Source organism: Protomyctophum parallelum (assembly GCF_964188405.1).
Source record: "Protomyctophum parallelum genome assembly, chromosome: 12".
In the NCBI taxonomy this organism is placed as follows: domain Eukaryota; kingdom Metazoa; phylum Chordata; class Actinopteri; order Myctophiformes; family Myctophidae; genus Protomyctophum; species Protomyctophum parallelum.
This window is the reverse complement of record NC_139712.1, coordinates 23,136,678-23,154,116: the sequence shown is the minus strand read 5'-3', so window position 1 is coordinate 23,154,116 and position 17,439 is coordinate 23,136,678. Positions and strand designations below refer to the sequence as shown.

Sequence of the window (17,439 nt, the reverse complement as noted above, 5' to 3'; positions counted from 1 at the left end):
CACGCACGCACACACCAGCGGACATGAGGAGGAACAAAGGTTGTGTTTTTGTGTTTTGTTCTAACCACTTAAGCCCTATTTTCCATTTCCGTTGAAGATTTCAAAAAAAGCCTTTTTTTTAATTCCCATTGGAACGATGTTGTCCAAAATGGAGAATAGAGAGATGGTTCAAGTGGTTAAAATAAAGTGGCACTTTAAGGTAACCTGGCTTGAAGGCATGGCGGTTGATTGTTGCTGTTGTTGTTGTCGTTGTGGTGGTGGTGGTAGTTTGTTGTTGTAGTTTCATGAGAGCAGACGAGGAGGCGAAGCATAGAAAAATAGACCACTTTGATCCGTATTGCATACTGTGTGTGTGTCTGTTGCAGCATGGATGTTTCCACTGAGAATGAATGAGGTCGACGAGTCCAGGTTGTTGTTTTTGCCTTGCAAAGAAAAAGACTGCTAAAAACACCCCCCCATAAAAAAAAAATACAAAAATACAAATAATACAAATAAAACGAAGCAGTGGTTTTGAAATGAACCACTGCATCCATCTATTTAAATCCATCCGTCCGTCCATCCGTGTCTCGGTTTCCGTCCGTCCTTCTGTCCATTTATCCGTACCCCCCCCTCACGTCCATGTGTGTGTGTGTGTGTGTGTGTGTGCACGTGCTCACACACACACACAAACGACAAGGGTGCTTTTTCGACACGCACAATACGCAATCCGCGTTCCACCTGCGAGAGTCTCCCAGCGACGACGATCCACTTGTCAAATCATCGACGACAATAAAAGAAAGAAAAATGGAAAAAACTGAAAGAGAATGGGGGTAAGGGATTCTTTCTCCGCCTCCCTCACCTGCCTCAAACGAGGAGGTCGGAAGGAGACCGCATCAACCATAATCAAAGGCAATATTGTTTATAATAACAATAATAATATGAATAATAATGATAATGGCGGGGAGGTGTGTATGTGTGTGTGTGCGTGCGTCTACATCTTGATGCCCTCCTGTTGGCTGAGCTGAGACAGTGTCTTCTTGATGCGGAGAGCCGTGAGGCGCGCGGCGCCGTTGGCGTACCAACACTCACGCATGATCTTGGCCATCACCCGCAGGGCCTGGGGGAGAGAGAGAGAGAGAGAGACACAGAGAGAGAGAGAGAGAGAGAGAGAGAGTTTCTAAATTATCCAATTTAGGCCCGACGTCGAAATTAACCCATTTCGACCTGGGAACGATTCGGCAAATGTCTTCTAAATCCTGACTGTTTTCTTGAAAAAGCTATGTTTTTCTATGTCAGTCGTTCTCTCAAACACTTTCATGTCACTTTTCACGATTCTTCAAAAATAGCAGACCTACAAGCTCGTAGATCTGCTATTTTTCAATAGCTAAAGCATAGCATAATGCTAACACCAAAAGGGGTTCCCGCCCAAAAAAAAGTCTTCTGAAAGCGTATATATTCAAAGATTTGTTGCCGCATTTTCGCGATTTTTCAAAAAAAGCAGACCTACATGCTCGCCACACTCGGTGGCGCGCTATGAGTTTGTAGATCTGCTATTTTTCAATAGCTAAAGTTCCCGTCCAGAATGGGTTAAATTATGTATGTCCAAAAACTATTATTTTACCCTGCAGTAGTTCCCAATTTTCTATTAATCCATGACCTAAATTGGAAGACCCAAACTTAGTGAAAATATCAGATCTACAAGCTCGCGTGAAGCGTCTGGGTCCCAGAAACTACATACTTCATTCTTTTTTTTTCTCCGAAAACTTTTAGGATTCAGAAGATATTTTAGAATCGGACCTCAGGTCTTAACAATGTAAAATATTATAAAAAAATATAAAAAATATATAAAATCTTTTAGAATTATATAACGGTGAACGAGACCATTTTCTTTTTTTAAATAAAGCCTTCTTGTGCTGGATAATCAGTTTCATCTTCGCCGGTCTGGGGCAAAGTTTAAATGTCAGTGGAAAAACCACACAAACTTCAAACAGCTACGTGTATACAGTAAGCGAGTGCGTGTGTGTTTGTGCGTGCGTGTGTGTGTTTGTGTATGACTGTCTGGCGGTAGCTCTCAAACCATGCTGATACTATCCCATTACATTCTTCAAGGCACGTGAGGTCTGGTTTCTGTACACACCCCCCCCCCCCCCCCCCCCCCACGCACACACATCACGCACACACACACACACACACACACACACACACACACACACACACACACACACAGTAATGATAGCTCTCCAGACATACAGGTTAAGCGGGTCCAGGCTAGACGGTACATTCATCTGTGTGGTAAAGTGTGTGTGTTGTGTGTGTGTGTGTGTGTGTGTGTGTGTGTGTGTGTGTGTGTGTGTGTGTGTGTGTGTGTGTGTGTGTGCGCGCGCGTGCATGCGTCAGTGAAGGACATCCTTCCTGCCTACTGCTGAATGACAGTGTAATTATACATGGCCGCTGTCGGAGAGCGCATGCAGAAAGCTAATCATCCTTAGGACATTAACGCCCTGCTTGATCACACTGCAGTACAGCAGCGTCACACAAGAAGCATCCAAAGTAGCAGATCTGCTATGCCAAAGTCCTTTCATTCCTGGTTTGTGTCATGCATCAAAAATGCAAGTGCTGCTCACAGAAGTATTTCAAACATTGTTGTGGTGCTTCACATTAACCTCAGGAAGTATTGAGTTGCTTTTCTGTTGTCAGTTGTGCATATGCAGAGACGAGTTCAACATTTCCACCTACATTTTCACCCCGTTCATGGGTGACATTTTATAGTGCCTTTATTTGACCAGCAGGGGTCGCCTTTTTCACTAGAAGCTGTAGTAGCATATAGACGCCTTAACAGACAACGTCACTCTGATAAGCAACAGCATGCCCGCATAAAGGCAGCAGAAGAACGCCACCTCTCATAAGATGCAATGGAAAAGTTCTAACTGCACTAACTGTTCTAACTGTGTAAAAAAAATGTCCCATCAAAATTTTAGATGCCGTTTTTATCCCAGTGTGGAGGAAGAATGATTAAGATTTGTATTGTGATCTCTCGCCCTTGAAATATATAATCCATTGGTTTCTGTTGTGTTTGAACAATAATAGCAATTCAAAACAGTTGTCCTCAAAACCACACCTCCAGTCGCTGTCATAAGAACGGGAGGTGCGCTCATGATCACAGTAGCAGAGCCTATTTGTGCACAGCTGCACGCACACCTGCAGCCCATCAAGTATAACATATTTGGTCTATACAACTTTCTTTTACGTCGCAATGCACTACTGGGTCATTTGGGGGTTTGTTTCTCTCACTCTCCAACAAAATGCCATAGCGATAGCTGTGTCTGCACAGCCTTTTTAGACTGTGTTTAGCGTGTGAGTTGTTTGGCCGAGTGCAGTGCAGACAGTTCAATTGCTGCTGCATGGTGGTGGTCTGGTGGACTAGGACTAAGACTAACGAGATGGCAAGAAAATAATTAAAGTGTTTAAGAGAGGAGACAGAGTGCAGCTTCTCTGTCTGAGAGTTATATCACGGGAGAAAAGCCCTGCAAATGATCACAACAAAGGACAGAAAATCTAATCCAACGTTCCTTGGCTTACGAACCCTCAGTTCAGGGATTCTGCTTGCCCAGGATCAGAACTATTGACTTTTTTTTGAGGCGTTGACTTGATGGGCCAAGAACCCAAAAGGCTGCCAGACTTATCTCAGTCAATGGCTCCAGAGAAATCACCAAAAAGGAAGGAGTTGAGCCAGTGTTGATTTCGTCGACTAAAACTTTAATATAATTTTTTTATCCCACGATTTTGTAACCCATTTTTCACCCCTGTGTCAATCATCTAATGTGATCCTGGGCTCTACACACCCTCCACCAACCTAGTCCCCATATATGGGGGACAAGGGGAGAGCAACAGACTTGAGCTCATGCTTCCTTCCTTCATGGAGTGTCCAAGTTGCTCCTTTACACCTGACAGGGGGGAGTTTCCCTGGTTGGACGTAGCGCGTGGAAGGAACACGTTATTCCAACCAGTTCCTTTCCCCTCCATCAGGCGCCCCGGCTGGCCAGGGGGAGGCAGTTTAGAGACCAGGATTACTGCATGTTTTTTGTGAGGGTACCTACCCTAGGGGACACGGGGAGAACATGCAAACTCCACACAGAAAGGCACTTTCGCCAACCCCGCCTTCGGGTATGGGCACTGATGACGCAGAGGAGGAAACACGCCGCCAGCACCCACAGCATCCCGAGCGGGAATCGAACCCAGGACCTTCTAGCTGTGAGGCGACAGCACTACCAACTGTGCCACCGTGCCCCAAAAACTAAATGAAAACTAAGCTATGATGACTAAAACTATAAGACTAAATATACTGACAATTTCGTCAACAAATAAAAACTAGACTAAAATGTTTGGAAGGGACTAGTGGACAAGAGATCCAGTATAAGTCATTTTACACTTGGTCTGATGAGCCCCGATTTATCCATTTTGTCAGGGCAGGAGAAAGCGCAGCAGCAGGAGGGAGGAGCAAAGGGGTCCTGGCCACAGCAAGCGACTGGGAGATGCGGGCCGACCTGAAGAAGCAGCTCAAATTCCCAGAGGAGATAGCCCACACTAGCCTGAGACCAGATATTGTCCTCTGGTCTAAAGGTACCAAACAGGTGGTGCTTATCGAGCTGACGGTACCCTGGGAAGAGAGGATGGAGGAAGTGTACGAGCGCAAGCTCAAGAAATACCAAGCTCTCATCCTCGAGAGCCAGCAAAACGGATGGAAGGCCTGGAATCTGCCGGTGGAGGTGAGCTGCAGGGGCTTTGCTGGACAGTCGCTATGGAGAGCCCTCGGACTGCTGGGGATTGAAGGGCTTGCTAGGAAACGGCTGGTAGCCAACATCACTAAGCGGGCAGATGAAGCATCACGGTGGATCTGGATACAAAGAGAGGTGCGGTGGCAGAGCCGGCCTACTGAAGGACTAAAGACATAGAGTTGGGTGGTGTTCAGCGGGGGTAGAGCCAGGACGCTGGATTTGCCGTTGAGCCCCTCCGAGGTGTCATGGGCTTAAACCAACGAAACACCAGTGAAGGGGGTGCCCATTTGATAACCTGCTGAAGCCACCCAACTCCTGTCTGTAGATCGGCTATTTTCAGCAATCAAGGCATCAAGGCCCGCCAAAACCCATTGTAGATTTAGTCGACTAAAATCTTATGATATTTAAAACTAGACTAAAACTAAATGAAAACTATTCAAGAGACTATGACTAAAAACTAAAAATGCCACAAAACAACACTGCAGTCCACCTTCTGACGGGCACTCAATGCGTTTACTGTCTGGAGGATTCTCTGACATTGAACGCAGCCCAACAGGAGGCATCATGGACCACAGAGCAGCGTTATTCATCCCCTTCTCCCCTCTCCACTACTGGGTATTCTTCTTTTGCAGGTTAATGTTTTATTCTCGTCAGATCAGATCAGTTCATGCTCCCCGAGGCCATGTAGCCATTTGTAGACAAATCTCCATCTAATTGGATATATTGATGCTTAAGGGTGTAGGCCGAGTTAATCAACACATGTTTTGGAAAACAGGAGTCAAAGAGGCTGTGTGCGGCAGCATGAGGAGAATCCTGAGTGATTTGTCAGGCCAATTAAGAGGCTGCAAAACTGGTTGTGTGATTGTTATCATCACTTAATATCCATCAGATTATTCTGATGGATATTCTTTTTCCAAGCAGTGCAGAGTTTAAACTCAGCTGCTACTAAATGCTAAAAGTTACTAAATGCTAAAATTGATCATGTGGCCAAAACATGATGCACATGAATAATGCACTAGAAACATAAGACGATAACGATGCATTTTTCACAAATTGTTGGATTAAAAAAAAAAATAATAACGTTGAAAGCATTTTAACAACACATCTTGTATGGGCGTCCCTGGCGCAACATGTTTTTCAAATATCCAATTAAACTGTTGCTATGCAGGGCAAGCTTTCGCCACCTCATAGCTGTCAGTGTTATTTTTGCATGGCTGTGTTGTTGAACACATAGGCAGCTTAACGTCGGGAAAGTTACACAACTGACCAACCGGGGTGATGGCAATAATACTAATCACCGTAGTCTTACCGTGCATTATATAAACTCCTATTGGACGTTAAAGTTGATTGAGTTGCATACTAGTTCTCCCTCTAACATTCTGTAATTCTTCTACCCTCCCAGCCATTGTAAAATACCCGGTAAGCTGGGGCCTCGAGTGGCTTATTGCTTTTCTAAAACGTTACAAACATATAGCAATATTAACCTAATAAAACTATTTCATTCACAAAAGTAGCTACGCTTTGCTCCACTAGAGCGAGCCACATCACTTCCTTGTTTTGCTCGGCAAGTAGGCTATGTGACGGGAGAATAGCGCTTGATATCTTTACGGGGCTGCCTGGCTCCCTGGCCCACACATTCACAGTCGTATGAGCCGGGCGGTGCTTATAGACGCACGCACGGCGTGGGTTTGTAAGGCAATCAAGCGCTCCCCTTCCCCAGTACAGCTAAGGAGATCAGCTGGGAATGATATAAAGTGATTGAAGGTGTGGGTTATCGGCGACATTTACAACGGTCACGTGACGGTAACCAGCCAATCAGAATCAAGCATTGGGACTAACCGTTTTAGAACCAGTCTTTTAAACATGCATCTCAACGGGTGAGAAGGACAGCTTGCCCAAGTCTCTCTCTCTCTCTTGCTTATGTGCCTATTGGACCAGGGCGGGTTGCAGAGGGACTTAGCGATTACATAATTACATAATAATAAATACATATTAGCAGTTGATGAGTTGAGTGCTCGTTTTTGCAGACCAGCATCTAATACGCAAAGCTCATAATGGCTCTCCCTTCCTCAACCCACCATTCCTTCATTACCGTTAGCGCTAAGTAACACAACACCGTTAAAAAATCACACCAGTGTGAACCAAGTGGTGCAACTCCCGTCTATTGGTTCTCTGTATCGTTCCAATTTGTATCGCAGGGAAGGGGGCCTCTCGTCTGGAAGTGTGTGTGTGTGTGTGTGTGTTTATGATTTTGTTTCCCTCTTCCATGGCATTCTCTGTATCGTTTGCGTCCAGCAGGTGGCAGCCATGTCACAAACTTCTCAATTTCACGCATGCGCACACCACTCATGCTCTCACAGGGGTACACACACACACACAAACAGGCACACGGACATTATAAGCTGGATGTAGAAGTGGTTTGCACCACTTAAAAATAAAACTATCTGCACTTCATTATTTTCCATTATGAACCCACAGCGGTGAAGTTCTTTCAAAGCGCCAGCCGTGGCTGTCGGCTCGGATTTCACCCTTTTACAATGATGGATTACCTCTAATTCAATACAGCCTGCAGTACTATTGAATTGCATGCACACACACACACACACACACACACACACACACACACACACACACACACACACACACACACACACACACACACACACACACACACACACACACACACACACACACACACACACACACACACACACACACACACACACACACACACACACAGCAATACAAACGGGATCCTGTGTGCGTTTAACTGTAGTTGCTGCGGTTAGCGTTAAGTTGAAACCTGAGAACGTGTGTGTGTGTGTGTGTGTGCACGCTCGCACGTGCGTGCGTGCGCGCAAGGGAGTGCATTGTAATAATATGATCAACGACGGAAAGTGTTCGCCGACTACCTTTTGTCACTGCGGAACAGATCAAAACTAGAAAAAGTGCCCTTCTGGGCACAGGTCTCCACCAGGATAGGAATGTAGGACATTGCAGCTTGCATCTGGTGGTTGGATAAAAGGGCAACAAAAGTAAACTAGGGAGTTGGCATACAAAGTTATCCACAGATCCGTGCAGTTAGAGGTAAAAACACTTTTCGGCCAGTTATAGCGCCACCTTGAGGCTGAGTTGAAATTGTTCATGTGGCATTTCGTCCTCGGCCTAGTGGGAATGTGGGTGCACAATTTCACGGAAATCACGCGATGTGTTCATGATTTGCAGCATTTTGTTTGAAACTGAGCACTCCTGTGAACTTTGGAAGCCAATCTTAACCAATCAGGATGGAGTCTGAGAAATCTGAAAGACCGGTTTCATTGAATGGCTCTAGAGAGACTGTGTACCAATTTGCGTGATGTTTGGACAAAATCTGTAGGTGTACTGTGCAAAAACTTGTTTTGCACAAAGCGGCCTCCTGGTGGCGCTATAACAGGCCGTTGTGGAAAGTTTGGGGCAGAGGTTCATGGTTGGCATCCAGGGAGTGTGTGTGCAAAATTTGGCATCGACCGGGTTAACGGTGGCCGAGATTAGCTGCTCACGGACACACGGACGGACACACACACGGACGGACACACACACGGACGGACGGACGGAGTGCAAAACATACTCTCCCACCATGCCTTCGGCCTGGTGGAGACAAACGTTAGGAAGGGAGTATAGTGGAGAGGAGATCCAGTAGAGCTAAAAGGCAGGTCGAAACCGTGGCACGCCGTCAGGCAGGCTCAGCGGCCTAGAGGTGCCCAGACGGTTGAGCTAACCGTCCGGGGCAGGCTCAGCGGCCGATAGGTGCCCAGACGGTTGAGCTAACCGTCAGTCAGGCTCAGCTGCCGATAGGTGCCCAGACGGTTGAGCTAACCGTCAGTCAGGCTCAGCGGCCGATAGGTGCCCAGACGGTTGAGCTAACCGTCCGCGGGCCAGTAGTTTAGCAGTAGTTTTAACAGTGGTTTCTCACCTCACAGCTCTGCCAGCGGTTGGGGATGTTGGGCCGTAGTTTCTGCTCACACACCACCTTCCTCATCTCCTCCACAGACGGGTCGGACTGCACCAGGTCGTGGTAGGGCAGCTGGTAGTCCTCGTGGATGCCTGGCACGCACGGATGAAAGCAAAGTCAAATATTCACGACCGTCAATAAATATTGTACCAGAACCAAAGTTATTCCTGCTCAGTCTATATCCAGAGGGACACAAGATAAAGCGTAATGAACAGATGTTTATAGATATATGTCTTTTACAAGCTAAGAGAATGATAGCATTGCACACTGTCATGGAAAGATCAGATTGATTCAGTGTGTAAGAAAACAAAGCAAAGAATCTACTTCCTTCGCCGTCTAAGATCCTTCGGTGCTAGTAGACGGATTCTTCTTTTGTTTTTCACTTCTGTTATTATGAGTGTTCTTCAGTACTGTAGTACCACCTGGTATGGATGTTTGTCTGCAGCCCTAAAGTCACAACTGCTGCAACAACTGAACATTTGTTCAAAGATTGTTGGACAACAACTTCAGAAACTTTATACATCCACATATGATAACAGCATCCTAAGGTTAGCAAGGAATATCACCTCTAATACTAAGCATGTGTTGTATGGAGAATATAGGTTGCTACCTTCAGGAAGGAGATATGGTTTACCAGCATACAATAAGGTCAGACTAAAGAGGTCCTTTGTCTACCAGTCGACCTTGAGGCTTAATCATGAGATGTAGTAGCCACAGGATAATCTAAGCGGTGGATATTGCTCATGTCTTTATGTATGTAAATTGTCTTGTTATTTGTGTTTTGTATATGTGTTTCTGCATACTTGGCTGCTGTGTCGCAAGACAAATTTCAGTGTGAACTGACAATAAAGTAGTATATCATATCATAAAATCATTGACCTGGAAGAGGCCAGACAAACCAAGTATTAAACAGTGGTTCAGGGAATTGTCTTTATGTTTACCTTTGGAAAATATTGCATATATTCTTAAGGCCAAACAATAAAAGTTTCAGGAGGTGTGGGGACGTTTTATAAGTTACATAAAGAACAATAATCTGTCACATTTAATGGATGGAGCTGAAGTGGAGTAGTGCTGTTGTTTTTTTTGTTTTTGTTTTTTGGTTATTGTTGTTTTGCTTTCTTTATACCAGTAATTGTCTTGTAATGTTTTGTTGAAAAAAAAAATCTTCACGACCGAATATGTTTGTATTATATTATGACCCAACGTCCTAATGTGTGATTTGTGTGAAACGGTATGAGATGGAGGCCGTCACACACTAGCAGTGATTCCTAAGCAATTAAACCCATTTTAGACCTGAGGACGATTCGAAAAATGGCTTCTAAAAACAGTTTTCTGAAAAACCTATGTTTCCATGTCAGTGGTGCTCAACCTTTTTCATGTCAAGGACACCCAGAATTATCTGTATTTTGGCTGCGGACCCCCGTCTTTGTTGGTTGCAGGCACCCCCCAGAAGCAAATATTTGAGTTAAAAAAATGTACGCTGTGAAAGAATATACTGTATATTCAAAGATTTGCGCCACATTTTCAAAGTTTTTCAAAAACTCGGTCAAAATGGGTCTTAAAAGTGTCCATGACAAATAAAATATATGATGTGGAGACAATAAAGACTATTATTATCATTATTATTGAAGGTGGTTACAGTCCATTTGCTCAGTACAATATTTCGGGGGCATATTTAGAATGTGTGCAGGCTTGAGTATGTTGAAACTAGTTTGCGATTAATGAGGATTTAGTTCACACAATTAAATAAAATGGCGATAGTATCCCGTGTGGGGCAGACGGCCTGTCACAGCCAGATTGGGGAGAGCAGCAGCTTTGTTGTTGCGAGGAAAGTGGTAAAATGAGACTTTTCGTGGTTGTTTTCGTCTCAGATTTAGTCTGACAGAGCGTCACATTATAACTCTATGGGGACAGAAAAGTAGGACCTGGAAGTATCTCTGGAGGGGGCGCTCACGTCACGGCTAAAATACTGAATAGACGGAGTATACGGAGTATACAGACCTGGGATATGACGCCACCTAGAGGCGACGTATGTATGTATATACACGGACTTGGGAAAAAAAGTCAATCCATGCATTCTCTCTTTACCTCCCATAGAGCAGCGGCTGGCGATCTCCCAGAAGACCAGTCCCATGGCGTAGATGTCTGCCCTCTTGAAGGACTCAAAGTGCTTCATGTTAATGGAGTCGTCGAGCACCTCTGGAGCCATGTACCTGAAAACACATCAACAGCACAACATTGGTTTTGTACTGTACACGCACACCGCAACCTTTTAATGCATTCTGTACATTCTGTAGTGAATATCTTTTGTACTTCTTCTCGTCGAAGCGCTGCAGATGGAAGTGAGCTATTTACTAAACACAATAGCGTCTCTCTCCAGAGGTCGGTGCATGTGGACATGACACCTGGCCGGAATAAACATTCAACCCCAACGGAAGAGAGAAGGAATAAATTATACAGGATAACTTCTCACAGCTTTGCTTCGAGGGTCGACCCCCAATCTGTTGGTTAAACACATTCCCTGCCAGGTGTTAACCCATTTAGGCCTGACGTCGGGAAAAAAAAATCAGAAAAACCTCATGTTTCTGTCTGTGGTTTTCAACTTTTTTTCATGTCAAGGACCCCCAGAATTATACGTAATTGGCCGCCGACCCCCATCTGAAAATATGTTGTTCCAGGGACCCCCCCCCCCCCACCCCAGAAGCAAAGATTTGAGTTAAAAACGTTCACTCTGAAAGAATATATATTCAAAGATTTGCACCACATTTTCACGACTGGGTGGCGCGCTATGAGCTTGTAGATCTGCTATTTTTCAATATAGCGTTATGCTTTAGCTATTGAAAAATAGCTATATTTTTTTTAATCGTGAAAATGCGGCACAAATCTTTCAGAAGACTTTTTTTTCAACGTCAGGCCTAAATGGGTTAAACTAAAGCCCTTGTTTTAATCATTAAAATAAGGAGCGAGCAATTAAAATGTAATGGCTAGCCCATCAGGTCCATTAAACAGTTTGACTGATTTAAACGCGTAACCCGCATTTTAATCAAATGCCCTACGCTGCCGAGATTGTTGTTGAGATTACCTTTATAGCATACGCTGAATTATTTGGGCTTTTGATCCGTGAAAATGCGGCGAAAAAAGTTCCCCCCGTTTGTTATGAGACATCTTGGCTGGTGACGCGATCGCAGCACAAAATTAAAAATAAATAAAAATAAACAATCAGACCAGTCTAAAGTGAGTGGTGCTGTACTGTACTCGTGCTGTACTGTACTGTACAAGCCTGCAAGGGTCCATTTGGTTTCATTTTACACTCTCAAGAGTTAGTTACTGCAAGAGTGAGGCCTAGCCAACACCATCTCGGGATTCCTGGATCGCTATCTAACTTCCTATCAGGTTCTTGAGGTCTGCAGTGTTGGCTATAAGCTGACACGCTGCAGCACGTCTACATTAGGTGGTACGCTTCTTTCCCCTCCTGGCTTTGCCCTGGGTTGGCTCCCATAGAGTTCTGGGTGCCTGACGCAGTGCCCTGCCAGCCTCATCCTTCTCTCTCTCTGACTTTGTCTGTGACCCGTGTTAGGTCCCCATAGAGGTCCACATTTCTGATGCGGTCCGTCCATGTGACACCTAGTGCCAAAGATCTCATAAGGGTCCATATGGTTAACAACTCTCCATCATTTAGCTTGGGACCGCACCTGGAACACCCTCAAGGACCACGTGTGGTCCCTGGACCACTGCTTGAGAACCACTGGAATATATTAAAAACCGTAATGGGGTTAGGCGACTGGATAATCGTACCGGTATGATTGCAATAATTGCATGTCCTCTCCGACCTTCCCGTCTACTCTCGCTTCCACATAAAAAGCAAAAAGCACTAATAGAATAGACATGACCCTTTTGTGCGTCACTGTCCTCTCTTTGCTAAATTACAGGGACTAGTCCTTACCCGTTGTGAGATATTCCCCCCCCCCCCCCCCCCCCATAAATATCTTTAATTGCCGTTCATTTTAACTTGTATAATATATTTGTGTGTGTTTTTTAAATAATATAAAAACAGCACTATAAGTATTCGTACAAATGCATGGTAGGGAAATAATTATGTTCATGGCAAGGACCGCGACATTTACACTTATTAATTTAGCCCACAGACCCCCATTTGTATGAAGGACCCCCAGTTTGACATGCACCACAGAAACTATGGACAGTCACACAGGTTCTCCCAAATGTATTTTGTGAGTCGCACAGATCAAATTGTAGGTGCATTTGCGTCCAAAATGTGCACAATTCTGAGCTCTGGCTTGAGAAAACTGGTGGCTTTTGCAACCTGTGATGTTGTGAGCTTGTAGATTAGCTGTTTTCGCCGGAGCGAGCGCTTTATCTCCAAAAAAACATGTTTTTGCAACAAACGTTTGAAATGCCCTCATTTGCGGTGCCACCTAAGGCTGAACATGGAATTGCTTTGGGCTCTCCGTTGATTAAACATGCTGTATTTATGTGGTACCAGTAGGAGAGACAACATGCCTTAATCAGAATAACAATTATTCTACATTAAAAAATAAATGTCACGCACATATTTTTCCAGTGCACATGGCAGGCCTTTGTTGACAGATTTGGAAGAGATTTTGAAGGTCCCAGGCTGCCTGAAGAAGGTCAGTAGACCGAAAGCTTGCAAAGAAATAAACCGATTGTGCGCAGATTGAGTGTGCGGAGCTTCCCTTTATTTTCCCTCATATTCCTTTTGTGGCTCCAGCACCTCCCTAAAGTTTTTTTCAGCAGATGAGCGGTGGTCCCTCTTCTATTTTTGAAGGTCCCAGGCTGGAAAGTGTCCAAGTGGGACACTTTCCAGCTTCCAGCAGCATCTGCGCTGCCAGAGTCGTTGTGGAGTGTTGTGGTCGCCCGAGCAGGTCCAATACGGCAGAAAACACCCAGGCTTCTTAATCATTCTGCACACGACTTGCCGCTCAGAGAATTTATCCATCCATGACATTTACATTGGATTGAATGAGCCCGGCTGGGAAATCAAAAGTTTGAGTATCAAAAGTGTCACAGTAAATATTACAGATTTGTAACTCACGAGTTCAGATTTGCAACTCACGTGAGTGAACTCACAGGTTCACATTTGTGTTTTGTATCCACAAGTTCAGATTTGTGTTTTGTAACTGTATTTCCCATCCGTGTTTCGTATCCGTGTTTGGCATCTGTGTTTTGTATTTGTGTTTTGTATCTGTAATTCACATGTGTGTTTTGTATCCGTGTTTCGCATCTGTGTTTGAAACACAAATACAAAACACAGATGTGAAACACGGATACAAAACTAAATTACAGATACAAATACAGATACAGATATAAAACTAAATTACAGATACAAATATAGATACGGATACAAAACTAAAGTCCCACTACGTAACTCTGGTGAACTGTCGGCAGTGGTGAGTGACACATGCGTTTGTACGTATAAATAGCCGATCTACAATGCTGTCGCAGCGAGCCAGCAACGCGTCGTGAGCTTGTAGATTGCCTATACCTCTGCATACAGTATATACACTTTGCTTCCCTGCGACGGATTGCGGGTGCGGATATATAAATTGGATTAATTAATTAATGTGGTCGGATAATGGGCGGATTATTAATATGAACGGATATGCCTCGGATTTGGGTGACAAAAAAGCTAATCCGCGAGTCTTTAATATGTACACACGCACACACACACACACACACACACACACACACACACACACACACACACACACACACACACACACACACACACACACACACACACACACACACACACACACACACACACACACACACACACACACCCACCCTACCTCCCTATATGGAAATGCATGAATATATTTTATTTTTTTCCCCCCAAAGGAGACTTTCGTGCGGCAATCATTTCCGTGGCCTTCACAAGTCAAAACCCATCAGAGCAGCTCTCACAGACACACATTTACACCACATTTACACTTCCCCACAAAATGAACAGTAAATGGAAGGGACTCCATAATATTCAACTAACTTGACAACACAAAACTAGATAAAGTGCCCCTCGGGGGCACAGGTCTGCCACCAGGTCAGGTTAGTGTGGCCTCCTGGGGGCGCTATAATAGGCCAATGTGAAAAGGGGTGGCATTTCTTCTTACGCCTTGGATGGCAATTGGATGATTTGAGGCATTTTGTTCCAAATATGTTTAGCAAAAATCCACCTGTTGGTGGCGCTATAACAGGCCAATGTGAAAAGGGTGGGATATATTCCTCAGCCTAGTAGGAAAGTCTGTGAAAGATTTCACGTAAATTGCACGCTGCGTTCATGATTCGAGGCTTTTTGTTCAAAACGGGTAAATCCTGCAAACTTTGAAAGCCAATGTTAGCCAATTAGGATGAAATATGAAATATCGGACAGATCCGCCTCGAACACATGACTATAGAGATAGTGTGTAACGATTTGTGGGATTTTTGGACAAAATCTGGAGGAGTAATATCAACAAATGTGTTTTACAAAAGACGGCCTCCTGGTGGCGCTATAACAGGCCGTTCTGGAAAATGTGGGGCAGAGGTTCATCGTTGGCATCCAGGGAGTGTGTGTGCAAAAGTTTGGCATCGACCGGGTTAACGGTGCCGGAGATTAGCTGGTAACAAACAGACGGACGGAAGGACACACACACAGACTGCAAAACATACTTTCTCCCCATGCCTTCGGCCTGGTGGAGACAATAGAGCGTCGCAGTGCCGCCCCCTTTCATGACGACGCCAGGCCCAGGAAATAGTTCCCAATGCATTTTTCCCATAGACATTTCAAAACGTATTTATTTAAAGACCTTTTAAGCGTCGTACGAAGCCAACTCTTGTCGTGACAAATCATGACAACAAACGCAATATTTTGGACCAAACAAATAATTACAAAGAAGAAAAACAACAACAAAAAGTGTTGAATAACCTGCCGTTTTCTTCTTTCTAATTATTTGTTCAGCCCTGAAAAATTGTGTTTGTCGTCACGATTTGTCACAACAAAGAGTTGGCTTTGTACGAGGCTTAAAAAGGTCTTTAAATACATACTTTTTGAAATGTCTGAGGAAAATGAACAGGGAATCATTTCCTGGGCCCCGGTAGGGGGACGCTCTATGATGCTCGGGATATGATGGATTGTTTTCTTTCCTCTGAGCCACAAATGATGCTCAACAGAAATCTTCTGTTGAGGAGGAGTACTTTTTAATTCTCTCAGACCACATTAACCCATTTAGACCGGAGGACGATTTCTACAAATGCCTTCGAATGCCTTCTAAATCCCATGAAAAACCCATGTTTCTGTCGTTCTCAAACATTTTCACGTCAAGGACCCCCCAAAAATATATGTATTTGGCCGCCGACCCCCATCTGGAAATATGAGTTAAAAATGAAAGAATACATTCAAACATTTAGGCCACATTTTCACAATTGGAAAAAAAATAACAGACCTACAAGTTCGTAGCGCGGCACTATGAGCTTGTAGATCTGCTATTTTATGCTTAAAACACCAAAAGGGCTTCCCGCCCAAAATGGGTTAAGCCTGGTGGTAATTAGATTTTGAGAAGGAAAGGGTCCCCGCACACCGTCTTCACTTATAGTAGCAGTAGTTTTATTCAGACGACAACGTTTCGGTGTAAAAACCACCTCCATCGGGTAACTGGTTTACAACAAGCAACCGGTGACCGGTTATATAGAGGGACTCAGAGAGGCGAGGACCAACGAGGTAGCACACGCCAGTCTGTTACCATGGAGAGGGTAATTAGGTTTTTAAATCCATTTATCTCAGATTCTTTTCCCAGATTGCATTTTTTTCATCAAAAGCTTTTTATTCACGGCCAGGGGGCTTGTGGTGGGGTTTTTTTTGGAAGGAGGTAGGGCCCGCACACCATTCTTTATGAAGGAGGTAGGGCCCGCACACCATTCTTTTGGTAAAGAATTACTTTATTGAATCGACAATAATTGCCTTATTGGAGGTGCGTGTAAATAGGTATGCTCTGAAATGATTTTTTTTGCCACGGACGTACAGAAATGAGCGGTCAAATGACCATAGCAGGTCTGTAACTCTGAGAGTGTACGAATGGAACCAAGTGGACCCGTAAGGGCCGATTCATACGCTGTAGTGCCAAAAAAACTCCCCCCCGAACCTCAAATGACGTCACATTGTAGGCTCTACAGAGCCGAACCGACTTTTATTCTGCTCTAAAATAGGAGTATGAATTGGCCCTAAGGGTCCACTTGGTTCCATTTGTACACTCTCAGAGTTAAGGGGGTCCTTGCAAATACTTTGAGAACCACTAGTACTAGTTGGACTCCTGACATGCCATAGTGTCAAAGTAAATCACTGTCATATACATATTGTGACATTCTTTATTGGGAACAAACCATGTGAAGACAACCTGGAGACTTGACATTCACTCATTTGGGTCTTTTCCACGGACAAGACCAAGTCTCGTCCTGTTCAGTCACGGCCCATAACTAAAGCGACCGCGCTTAAAAAAAATATGTTTTGAGTGAATTAAATTGCGAGATACTGTACTGTTAAACAGCTGGATTTTACTGGAGTTAATGGTCTTCAAAATGAGACTTCCGTAGCAGAATTACAAACAAGACATCAATCTGGCTTTGAATGAGGCAGTTGTTCAAATTTGTCAAAATGTTGTAATTTCTTTTTTTTGTGTGTGCATG

General features: G+C 44.3%; 1 protein-coding gene across 1 annotated transcript in view; it reads right to left on the bottom strand.

The window, feature by feature from the left end:
• Positions 1-665: 665 nt before the first annotated feature.
• tgfbr1b (transforming growth factor, beta receptor 1 b) overlaps positions 666-17,439 on the bottom strand; it is a 111,721-nt gene continuing 94,947 nt past the window's right edge. Inside the window, exons 7-9 of the mRNA XM_083778554.1 lie at positions 10,834-10,958; positions 8,707-8,837; positions 666-1,096 (exon numbers count right to left, since the gene is read on the bottom strand). Coding sequence (XP_083634680.1) covers positions 971-1,096; positions 8,707-8,837; positions 10,834-10,958 — 382 coding nt within the window. The 3' untranslated portion in view covers positions 666-970. The remainder of the gene's footprint in view (positions 1,097-8,706; positions 8,838-10,833; positions 10,959-17,439) is intronic.